This window comes from Thalassophryne amazonica, chromosome 16 (assembly GCF_902500255.1).
Source record: "Thalassophryne amazonica chromosome 16, fThaAma1.1, whole genome shotgun sequence".
Lineage (NCBI taxonomy): Eukaryota > Metazoa > Chordata > Actinopteri > Batrachoidiformes > Batrachoididae > Thalassophryne > Thalassophryne amazonica.
This window is the reverse complement of record NC_047118.1, coordinates 58,356,909-58,368,919: the sequence shown is the minus strand read 5'-3', so window position 1 is coordinate 58,368,919 and position 12,011 is coordinate 58,356,909. Positions and strand designations below refer to the sequence as shown.

The 12,011-nt window shown below is 42.3% G+C and overlaps 1 protein-coding gene across 10 annotated transcripts in view; it reads right to left on the bottom strand.

Annotated features, from left to right (window-relative positions):
• Positions 1-11,133, bottom strand: part of si:ch211-114m9.1 (rho GTPase-activating protein 44) — a 133,519-nt gene extending 122,386 nt beyond the window's left edge. For 5 of the 10 annotated variants that reach the window (XM_034189705.1, XM_034189713.1, XM_034189707.1 and 2 more), the window contains exon 1: positions 10,796-11,132. In XM_034189705.1, the coding sequence (XP_034045596.1) occupies positions 10,796-10,848 (53 nt within the window). In that variant the 5' untranslated portion in view covers positions 10,849-11,132. Of the gene's footprint in view, positions 1-10,795 lie in introns of all 10 variants that reach the window. The other 5 variants (XM_034189708.1, XM_034189710.1, XM_034189715.1 and 2 more) reach the window with 2 other exon arrangements.
• Positions 11,134-12,011: the final 878 nt, after the last annotated feature.

Genomic DNA, 12,011 nt, shown 5'->3' with positions numbered 1-12,011 from the left:
AAGTCAAGATAGAACGATAGAATTCAGTCTGAATTAATAACTTCAAAGCGAAACACAGTTTGTTTATTTTTATTTATGTCCAGAGATCAAGGATACAGTGACTAATTTCATATTTATTTACTTTAAGACTCAAGGAAATACATAGAAAACCTGTAAAGCCTACTTTTAGTACAAAATTCACGAGCTGTCAATAAGGGAATCGATAAGGAATCAGATCGATACGCAGAATCGATAATGGCATCGATATCGATAAAACCTTATCAATACCCATCCCTATCACTGACCCCGAGCTGGCTACAGCTGCCACCCTGGAATGGCTGTCATACATTTTTGTTTAGGCCATGGTACACTGAGGCTGGATTCTAAGTGTTGTTTCATCGCCTTAAGTGGTACCGATTAGGTCAAAACTGATGACTGGCTCATGGACTAATGAGATCCCATTACCCACACTTAATTATACAAACATGTGCAAGTACTATAATAATTGCAATATTTGTGACATAAAGACAAAGACAGAGTAAACTGCTAAATGTTTGTGTTTTATCCGTGCGTGGAACACCATCCACCTGTCATTCTGATCCAACAACTAAGAACCCAGATCAAATAAGACATCTGGATCTGATGGGTAGACCTGTTACCATCAGCATCACACTAATCAGGAGCAATCTTCCTGAAGAGGAGGTGACAATGGCATCTTCTTGAGGGAAGCAGAGGTCTGAGGGTCTGCACCGCCGCAGTGGGTGATTCCTTTTTGAAATTCTACATTTACAGGAGGACAGTGTGCTACTTCATATGTGACACACATTCCGCGCTTCTATCGCCAGCAGAGGCAAAAACAGAAAGTGTGAGCAAACGAGGGAGAGAGAAAAAAATTCACAAGTCATCTGCCAAGATGCAAACGGCTGCCATTTTCTGATGGTCTCAAGTGGTGAGCTGAAGCCTACCCTGAAGGCACAAGCGTGAAGAACGCTATTACACCAGCACTATTAGTGTTTTATATGTAGCCACACTGGGTAGAGAAAGGGGATTGTGGGTAAGAGATGGTTTATTGGGAGGCTGTGCTTCTCATTCTTATTTTCTGTCATGCAAAATGTACATAACTGTAAAAGGCACAACAAAATTTAAGACACTCTAATCACGGACTGTTCCACCAAATGGGCCCAGACCTTGATATGGCAGTAAGCTGGGAATAGAAAACAGGGTCAGGAGAAGTGGAGGGTGAGAGCTGCTGAAAATAAACTAATCTTCTCCCAGGTTGTTGAGTGAGAGCGTCGAAATTTAATTGCGATCCATTGAAGTGTCACATAAAAATAGTCAAATGCGAATTTCCAGCACCAAAAGCACTGGCTGAAGAATTTGCATTAGCACTGCAGAGTGCAAAGTGTTAAAACAAGAAAGAACAAAATCTATTCCGATGTAATGTCCGTTCCTGCTGCCCCATACAGCATGTTTCTGTGCAGCTACAGTGCATGCACGGCTGCGCAACGTGAAGTTTTCCTCCACAGTGGTATTGGGTAAACCTGTGATCACATGACCTTAATGTAGGCAGCATTTGCAGCAGCAGCTCTGGAGAGTCAGAGAGATGCTGACAAAGCCCACGTGATTGCACACTTCCCACTGAAAGCAGACCTTCAATCCACATCGTGTGACAGAGCACATGGTGAAAGACACCCATCAAGTAATGCAGTGCACATTCAGCCAGAAGCCATTTTTGACCTAACTGGTACCAGTTAATGGGACTAAACAGTTGCGATTCAGCCTCAGTACTGTATATGATAGCCTACACAAAATGTATGGTGATCATGCAAGGGTGGTTGCTATAACCAGGTTGGGGTTAATGAAGGATTACACAGGGGTCAAAATTTTAAAATACTCCAAACATATTGACAACTATCACAAAGATTACAGAAAGGAAAAGTTTGGACTATCTGCGACCAAATGTTAAGGAGTTATGGGGTAAAAATAGCAAAAATGGCAACAAATGTCAATTTCAGGTTATACAGGGGTCAAATTTAAAGTTGCTCCAGTTTTGGTAAAAAAGTGATACAAATTACTGATTGAGCTAATAGGATTAATTAATGGAATAGTTTTGACTGTGTTGAATGTTTGGGCTCCAAAGTAAAGGTCAAACAAGGTCAATGTCCATTGGATTCTACGACATGTGACATATGTTACCCCGTAACATAACTAAGCATGACACATCGGGCAAATTATTAATTTTCTTTAAACCCTATTAACCCAACCAATAATTTGCATCACTTTTTACCTAAATTGGAGCAACTTTAACTTTTGACCCCTGTACACACTGAAACTGATCTAAGTCACCATTTTTAATATTTTTACCCCATTAACATCCAGTCATGGATTGCCCAAACTATACCTTTTTGGAATCTTTATGATTGGAGCATTTTTAAAGGTTGACCCCTGTGTAATCCTTCATTGACCCCTACCTGGCTATAACTACCAGCCTGGGATGGCCACAGTCCATTTTTGTGAAGGCCATGGTACACTAAAGATGGATTGTAAGTGTCGTTTAGTCCCCTTATGTCATGGGTGCCCAACCTTTTTTTGAACAGAGATCTACTTTTAAAGTCGACAGTGTATCAAGATCTACCAAGCCATAGCGTAGCTGCAATTTATTGTGCACCAATATAATAACACAATTTCCTGACACAAAGATAAATGGTAAATGGACTGCATTTATACAGCGCTTTTCCATCTGCTTCAGATGCTCAAAGCGCTTTGCAAATAATGCCTCACATTCACCCCGAAGTCAGGGTGCTGCCATGCAAGGTGCTCACTACACACCGGGAGCAATAGGGGATTAAAGACCTTGCCCAAGGGCCCTTAATGATTTTCCAATCAGGCTGGGATTTGAACCGAGGATCTTCTGGTCTCAAGCCCAACGCCTTAACCACGAGACCATCACCTCCCCTACGATAAAGTTTTAACAAACGTAATGCATTATTGAAGCATTTGTGCATGGTGCAAAGAATAAGCACAAGTAGGCCTAGGACTGGCCTGTAAAAACACAACAACAAAATACTCAAATTACATAACACCTAATTAAAGTTGGAAAAGTTATCCCTACCTTAGTGGGATTTCTGGCACTGAGAGGAGGCAAGACATAAGAAAGGCTAAATCCAAATGCTGTGCATATTCAGCATGGTTTGAACATTTCACAAATTCTTTAATTTCGGGCAACAATTCAGAAAACCGTTCCAGAAATTTACCTCTGCTGAACCACCTAACATCTGTGTGCAGCAGACCCCCAGTTGCACACGGAATAACGAAAAATAATAAATAAAAAATAAAACCCCAAACACGGTCATCTTTATCAAAGGCAGTAAATTGCCCCTGTTGCTTTCATAAACATTACACAAAATGAACACATGAAAAACTAAATAAATAAAATCCCAAACACGGTCATCATCTTTAATAAAAGCAGTAAATCACAGAATTAATAGTCAGTTTAACTGAGCTAACGGCTCACTATTTTTGTTCACAAACACAACAAATGCACAAAAAAAATAAATTAATAAAAATGCTGACTTTTCAACTGTTTACATTCTGTTTTTGTCCACAGTGTAACTTATTTCGGCTCTTTAAGCTGTTATGTTGTTACAAAAATGTTTTTTCTCCTTTTCATTTTTTCTCCTCTGCATCCTGCACCATCAAAGAAGAAGAAGGAAATCGAAGAGCTGCCTTCTTCTTTTATGGTGTTTAACAGCAGCCGGCATCCTTATTGGTGCAATGCTGCCACATTTTGCATCAATCCATTATAGCACCACTGTCCGTCACAGCACCAGTGTCATGCGATCGACTGGAACTCGGTCGGTGATCAACCAGTTGACTGTCATCGACTGGTTGGGCACGTCAGCCTTATTTGGTACCGAAAACCTGCTTGGCTCATGGACTACGTAGAAAGAGTTTGATTTCAAAAGGAAGTAATGAAGCTTGCTCTAAATTTTAACGTGTTCAGAACATTGACCCGATTTTATTTGTAAGATGTTGCATTTTCAGGTCACTTACAGACTGATGCCAAATGCATTATTTCAGTCTGTTTAAATGGGAGCAGATGGAAACTTGGTGCTGGAGCTTCTGTGTTGTCAGTGTGGAGCATATACAATTTCAATTTCAATTTATTTTCATTTATATAGCACCAAATCACAACAGAGTTGCCTCAAGGCGCTTCACACAAGCAAGGTCTAACCTTACCAACCCCCAGAGCAACAGTGGTAAGGAAAAACTCCCCCTGAGGAAGAAACCTCAAGCAGACCAGACTCAAAGGGGTGACCCTCTGCTTGGGCCATGCTACAGACATAAATTACGAAACAATTCACAAAACAAACATACAGGAAATGTTGCCAGTGCACAGGACAGGAGGGTTTCAGGAACAGATACCACACCCATCTCTGGATGGAGCTGCACCTCAAACAGAGAGAAAAGAAAAAAAACCAAACAGAATCAAGCATCAGAAAGACAAATACAGTGTAATTTGTCAGCATTAAGCAACAAGAAAAACAGAAAAAATACTAAGGTGATCACCGGCCACTAGCCCTAAGCTTCACTAAAAGACCCAGAATTTAGATAAAGTTGAGGCCGGGGCCACTCCTTTACAGACGTGTAATGTTGCAGCTTTCAAGTTAAACTCTCTTTAATAAATTCATCACACAGACACAAGGCTTCTCTTTTACGCAAGCACCCATGGAAAGTGATTTTAGTGATACAGTAATACAGTCCACTTCCTCTGGTTAGACATTGTGTCAAACAAACAGTTACTTGGAGAGACTCCAATGAGGTGTAGTACGATATTATGTCCATGTGGTGCACACCCCGGCCACGATCCTGCATGGTGCCTCAATACTGGAGATCCCAGCAAATGGAAAAGGCCAAGGGGGTGCCCTTGTACCACCTGGCTGCAGCAGATACATGGTTACTGTAGGGAGGTGGGGATGTCTGTCTAAGTGGTTGCCAACCAGGACCCAAAGGAGCTCCACTCTGGCGGATACAACACCACACAGCACCAGCACATTGCACCAAGATTTTGGGTGAGCTAACCAACTGTTGCCCATTAATACAATATGAATATATGGATGCACATACATGAGATGCACATCTGGCACTGTTTAACCTTATCTCAAGTTTGCACTCTAATGTCAATGCAGTACTTTGATTTTTCTAACAATATCACAAATCTCAGATGATTTTCTAACTACCAAAAGCAGCTGTCAGAAAAAAAAAATTGTTTTTGTTTGCTATTCTGGTTTTTCTGGTTCCTGTTTTTCAGCTTGGTAAAAACTTTGTAAAAACCTTGTAATTGTTAGAATGGCCTAAGCAGTAGGTCACCCCTCTGAGTCTGGTCTGCTTGAGGTTTCTTCCTCAACATCAGAGGGAGTTTTTCCTTACCACCGTCATCTGTGTGCTTGCTCTAGGGGTTGGTAAGCTTAGACTTTACTCATGTGAAGCTCCTTGAGGCAGCTTTTTTGTGATTTGGCACTATATAAATTAAATAAACTGAAAATTAAAGTGGCACTTTGCTGTCATCTCAACTGTGACACAACACAAGGTCATAAGCGGGTCAGATCGGTTACCCGGATCCACTGTTCAAAGAAATCTGCTGCCCTGCAGCAGTAAGACACCTGAGTATGCAGCTATAACTTGAGGGTTTGAGACTGACTGGACTACTTTGAACAGTTGGAACCATGAGTAGGAGAGCAGGATCGTTCCGGGGGAATATTGTAGCTCATTATTAGCTGTCAGCTTCAGAATATTATTCTCACAGAGCACAGCTGTGGCAGCCGGTACACATAGTGACCACAAGCAAATGAGGTAATGAGAAATCACAGAGAGCATCTGACATACGTGAGGGTCAGCTGGTCTTATGTGAATGATGGTGAACCTGAAGCAATGTGGATCCTGAATAGGAATGTTTTAGACCTGGGGTGGGCACTTCAAATGAGTGAGGGAATGGCCTGAAAACAGTTGTGAAAAAGTCAAATGACAAAATCCTTGCAAAAATAAGAATTAGGCAGAATGAACCAATACATCAGTTGACCTATAATATTATTTTTGCGGACAACTTTTAACTTTTAAAACTTTTATTTTATTCAATAAACACTGCAGAAAAAACATTTTCGCAATTAGAAATGGTACCATTATGCAGTTTCTCCAGCAGAGGGTGATCCAATTGCATTGTTTACAGTGCAGTGATGCATGTCAGGGACCCCATCACCCCTTGGCTACATTAGCTACAAGAAACAGGGGAAAAGTGACCAGTTGCCATTCATTTTCCATTACTTCTTACAGAAGTATTTTTCCTTTTCTTTTCACTGTTGTTTATGGACCAATGACACCAGATCAAAATCTTTTTATGTAAGAACTTAATTGGCAGTAAATTAGATTTTCAATAAGAGTGGACATTTTTACAGCGATAAGAAACAAGTCGTTGACATGCTGCCAGCTAGGCAGAGCCAAAGTAGACAAGATAACTATTTTAATGCTGACAACTGCCAATCCGAGTGAAAAGAGCATGACAAATGATTGTTGGTTGCTGGTTACATTATACTTATTTACGTATATTAAAGTTCATGTTTAAATTGTAAAACATTAAGTTTCAAACTTTATCGTAAGGTTTTGATAATGAAATGTTAGGAATCATTGCCATTTTTTAATGCATATATCAGCAGATATATCGATTTCATAAATGTTTTACTTCCTAATATCAGTATCTGTGCCCCCACCCCCCCCCAAAAAAAACCCATATTGGTCAGGCTCTAATTAGAATGTCCATCATAACTATGCTGAAGATCCAACTGGGCCTAGGCTTTCATTCAAACCCAGCACAAATAGGAGGTCTATTAGAAAACTAACCGGCAGTTTTATAAAAAAAAAACAAAAAAACTATATGGATTTGAATCACGTGAGATTACACCAGACATGCTTGAACCCTCGTGCGCATGCATGAGTTTTTTCACGCGTGTCGGTGACGTCATTCGCCTGTGGGCAGGCTTTGAGTGAACACTGGTCCAGCCCTCTCGGCTGAAATCCTTTGTCTGAGACGCTGCTGGAGACGGCGCGCGTTGCTTTATCAAAATTTTTTCAGGACCTGCGAGGGATATCCGAGTGGACACTATTCGAGAAATTCTGCTGGTTTTCGGTCGTCGTCAGAGAACAGAAAACTTTGAGAAGAAGTCGGCATGAGGAGTTTATGAGGACATTCCACTGTTAAAGGAGATTTTGTAATGAAAGAACGTGCGGGCAAATTCGCCGAGTCAGTTCCGTGACGACGACGCAAATCCGTCTGCGCCGCGACAGGAAAAACACCTCCGTGTTGAAAACCATTTGTAAAATTCAGGTGGCTTTTGATGGCTTTCAACAAGTGAGTATCTGAGAAATTGTTTAAGAGCTTGGGCATGTTCCAACTTGTCCGTTAAGGTTTCCAATGGAGGTGTTTTTCCTGTTGCGACCCCCTGTGGTCGGGTCCGGCCCGACATGCGAACAGAGCCTGAAATGTGGAAGTTTGCAGCTTGAAACAGCCAGACGATGCCGCCTCAGAGCACAGATCACCGTCAGGCGCCGTGGGCCGTCCTTAAAGCGACACTTACACGCCAAAATCTCTCATCAGCCGTTAAAATTTTCACCAAAAACCAGCTGAATTTATCGAATGGTGTCCACTCAGTTGTGCCTTACAGTTTTTGAAAAAATTTTGATCAAACAAAGCAGCAGTCTCTGAGCCATTCCTAAACAATGAAAAAATTGACGAGAGGGTGGGCCACTCCTCACTCAAAGACTGCCCACAGGCGAATGACGTAACCGACAGGCGTGAAAAAACTCTCGCATGCCCACGAGGGTTCAAGCATGTCTGATGTAATCACACGTGATTCAAATCCATATGGTTTTTGAAAAAAATAATAAGGTTGGATACTTTTCTAACAGACCTCGTATGCGCTGAAAATGTTCAAGGTGATCAGTTCATCCACTTTCTGGCACATACTGTATATGGAAAATGAGGGATACACATACAGATGGACAGCAGATTTGTTGACAGTACCCCTCCAGCATGAGGGTCGGATCAGGTCTGGTCAGGTCAGGTGTGGGACCATATGTTGGTGCTGCATCTTTTCCACATCCACAACACCAACAAACTGCCTTTGTTCCTTGATGGGAACCCCCAGACAGACAATGGGTCCATCCCCACCTCTCAAACGTAACCATCCATCTACTTCAGCCAACATGTGGGCATGTCTGTGGCCTTTTCCAGCCACTGAAGTACTCAACAACGAGGCACCTATGTGCTGGATTATGTTGTCAGAAATGTACCATCACAAAGCCACACACTCTTGATTCTTCACTCAGCTGCTGGCTACTGACACGGACCACATCCCACAGTGACTGCCTCATCACTCCAAATTCAATATGCAATAAATTCAAAACTACCTATAATCTGTATGCTTTCAGATTTAACATACTGCACTTAACGACAGTCAGCAGGACTAACAGTACTCAGGCACCTGTCATCAAAATGCTTCTTTCCATATCAAAAAGAAATACTGGCATGAAGTCCAAACAATCAGACAAGGATATCAACCTAGGCTGGAGGTCGAGGAAGTGGACACACATGCATGTACACGTGAAGAAGAACTGCTCCTCTGCTCATTTAAAGTGCTGACACACATTCAGAGTCACACCTACACACCATGAGTCACTCAGAAACAATTTCAAAAAGGTAGAAAGAAGCTGCAGTGGAGGCTAGTGAGAAACTCCAAACACTAACAGCACATGCACAACCCACCCTCCCTACCTCCCTTTCAAAAAAAATGACAACCCTCCATCGCCTGATTCTAACCCCCAGTGCTAAGCAGAGAACACAAACAGCAGCTGACTATGTGCTGTGTCCGGCTCAAGATCTGCATCATAATTGTGCCAACTTTACCACAATAATGAAGACGCAACCTGGTGATATCTCTGCCATCCTCAGAGTAAAAGGATATGGGCTCAATGTGGGTCAAATCACTACCCCCCCTCCAAAAAAATCTGATGCAGACCTGTCCCACTTGTGGTTGAGATATCAAACCCTTATCTGTGCTGGTATTGGCCTGTTGTGCATGGATTATTTTAGCAACACTGGGTCAGAAATCAATGTTGTGGGTAGAACCTGAGCAATAAACAGACAGCATGGACTAGAGCTAGAACACACCTATTCATGGTGTGTGCAGGCATACAGTCACTATGGAACGGATCTATGCTAGATCTATATATGCTGTGGTCAGGATATGGATTTTATCATCTCAGGCTGGGCCATACATTTGTAAGTTATGTAACAGATCTCTGCCAGACTTAGAAGCCCTATGGCCCACACCTCTTCCAGATCTATTGATGCTACAGATTAGATCAACACTGGGCCTATAGAAGATACAGGCCAGATGTAGAACGGTTACATGGATGCTATGAGCAAATCTAGGTCAGACTTGTAGAAACTACAGACCAAATCCAGTCTGGTCCTGTACATGCTATGGACCACATGCAAGGAAGACATACAGATGCTATGAGCCAGACATGTTAGACACTATGTACCAGATTTGGGAAAGAACTATAGATGGCATCAACCAGACCTAGGGTGCGCATATGGATGCAATGGACCACACCTAGAACAGACCGAAGGATGTTGTGTACTAGATCTAGACCAGGCTTGTGGATACCAGAGACCAAACAGAAGCCAGCCATATGGACATGATGCATCAGATCTGGGCAGAACTACAGATGCTACCAACCAGCGCAAACATATAGATATGGACCAGATCTACACCAGGACTATGCGGGAGACAAGATCAAAGTTAGAAATATGGGCATGACTGGCTCAGATCAAGACCAAGTCTATGTGTGCAAGAGACCATATCTAAGCAAGAAATATGGGCACTATGGCAAGATTTAGACCAGACATATGAATGCTTTGGATCTAATCTTAACTGTACCAAATATGAGGCAAACATATGGATGTTATGCATCAGATCTGGGCCAGAACTCTGTGGATCAGTAAAGGTTCAAAATGGATTCTGTAGACAACATCTAAAGTCAGATCTGTAAGTTTGGATCAGATATGAGATCTGAGAACTTCATGGACACGTTGCCCTGCCTCACTGTGCAGTGAAGATCAGGGTGAGTAGGTGTATGAGGTATAGTCGGATGAGTGATCATGAAGGATTTCAGAAAACCACTGATCTGGACCAACCACAGAGGACAGAAGAGTGGTGAAGACTCCTGGTCCAGTGAAATAGATCAGATAAAACATTTATACATGAAAATCATATTATTCACGTGAGGTTGTTGGGAAAACTCCCATATGGGGGAATGCGACCTTCAGAATTCGGAGGTGCTTGAAAACATTGCGCCTTTTGCCCCCTCTCCTCCTGCATCACGATTAGACAGGTTTGGTGACAGTTTAATCACAAAATGAGTGTTAAATGATGCATCCTGCAGGAGTGACGCGGGTGTTAATGTGGCACTTGTCTCCGCTGCGCTTTTCTATATTTAATGCATTTTTTCCGTGGGCAGATTGGAGCAATGCGCCTGCATGCTGCAGTGTGGACATTACGCATATAGGAGCACTATGGGCGGATGTCCTTTCTGCCTCAAAAATACCTCGACTGCATGATATATTCTTTACGTTTCCCATCGCATATAAAATCGATCACATCTGACTGATTGACATTTCGCTGGGGCCGCGCGGGGGGGATTCTCCTCCCTTTTTTATTTGACCAGGTGAGAACCGCGCACGGAAAAAGCTCTTGCTTACCTTCCCACCGTTTGGTTGGCGAGCTGTCGCATCCGATTGAACTGCTTCTTCATCTTGTATTTTCTGCGTTAGTAAGACTCACACCGGCAGATATTCCGCATCATTTCTCTCAAAATAACAGTCCACATCATCCAGAGAGGCGCAGCGCAACATCCAACCCGCCATGTTTTCCTTCCCTCATCGCGCCCTGCCGATGCCGACAACTTATTTCACGACTACATGTTTTCTAAAGAGGTTTAACGTCTTTTTTTTGTTGTTGTTTTACTGGCTTCGACCGGCTCCTCTCGGATGCTGAAGCAGATCGACGCTCGGGGGCACGAGCCACAGCAGTGTCACGCAGACGCGGCGCCGCAATGCATCGTGGGAAATGTAGTGCTTCAGGCTTCCCGCGGGCTCAAAATTAAAAGGGACCGCCTCCTTTAAAATTCTTGTGGGTTTCATTCTAAATGATTTGATACAGTCTTTGCTACAGACTTTTATTTTACTTCAGTGCGCTCAGTCGCCTGTGTATGGCTGGAATTTCAATAAAGAGTCACAGAACACTTCTATTTGCCTTGTTGCTTTGCGTGTGAGTTTAGTACAACAAACAAAAAAATAGGGGAATCTGGGGCATGGTGAATCACGGAGCACAGTGAATCAGTAGCTATATCTGCAAAACTGCATATATAATATTTGCAGCAGTTATGCCATATTTTTATGCATAAAGACATCCCCCTTATAAATTTGTGTTTTGTTTTTGGATACATTAAGGGTAAAACTAAGTGGCAAGTGAAGTCAGTTTTTTCCTATCAAAAGTAAATATTGTGGATGTCAGTGTCTTTGTATTTATTTCTCACAACAGAGGAAAGGTGGCCCAAAAATTGTTATTAGTTAGAAGACTACCCCATCCAACTGATGTGCATGTGTTATGTCTTCTCCAGACTACTAGCTATTTGATAGCATGCCTCATGTTCTGACCATAAGGCCGTCTCCCTGGAACTGCCATTAGCAGAAACATACCTCCAAACAAAACGTCAAATCCGGTTCAGAAACTTAAAAGCAATTGACACCATTCTCTTCAACCAGGACATACAGAAAATTTCACAAGTCACACAGTTCACATCAGTTAATGAATCAGTTCAGCACTACAACTCTAGTCTTCACAACATCCTCGAGTTACATGCACCAATCAAAACAAGAACCGTAACTTTTTCCAGGTCAGCTCCTTGGTACACAA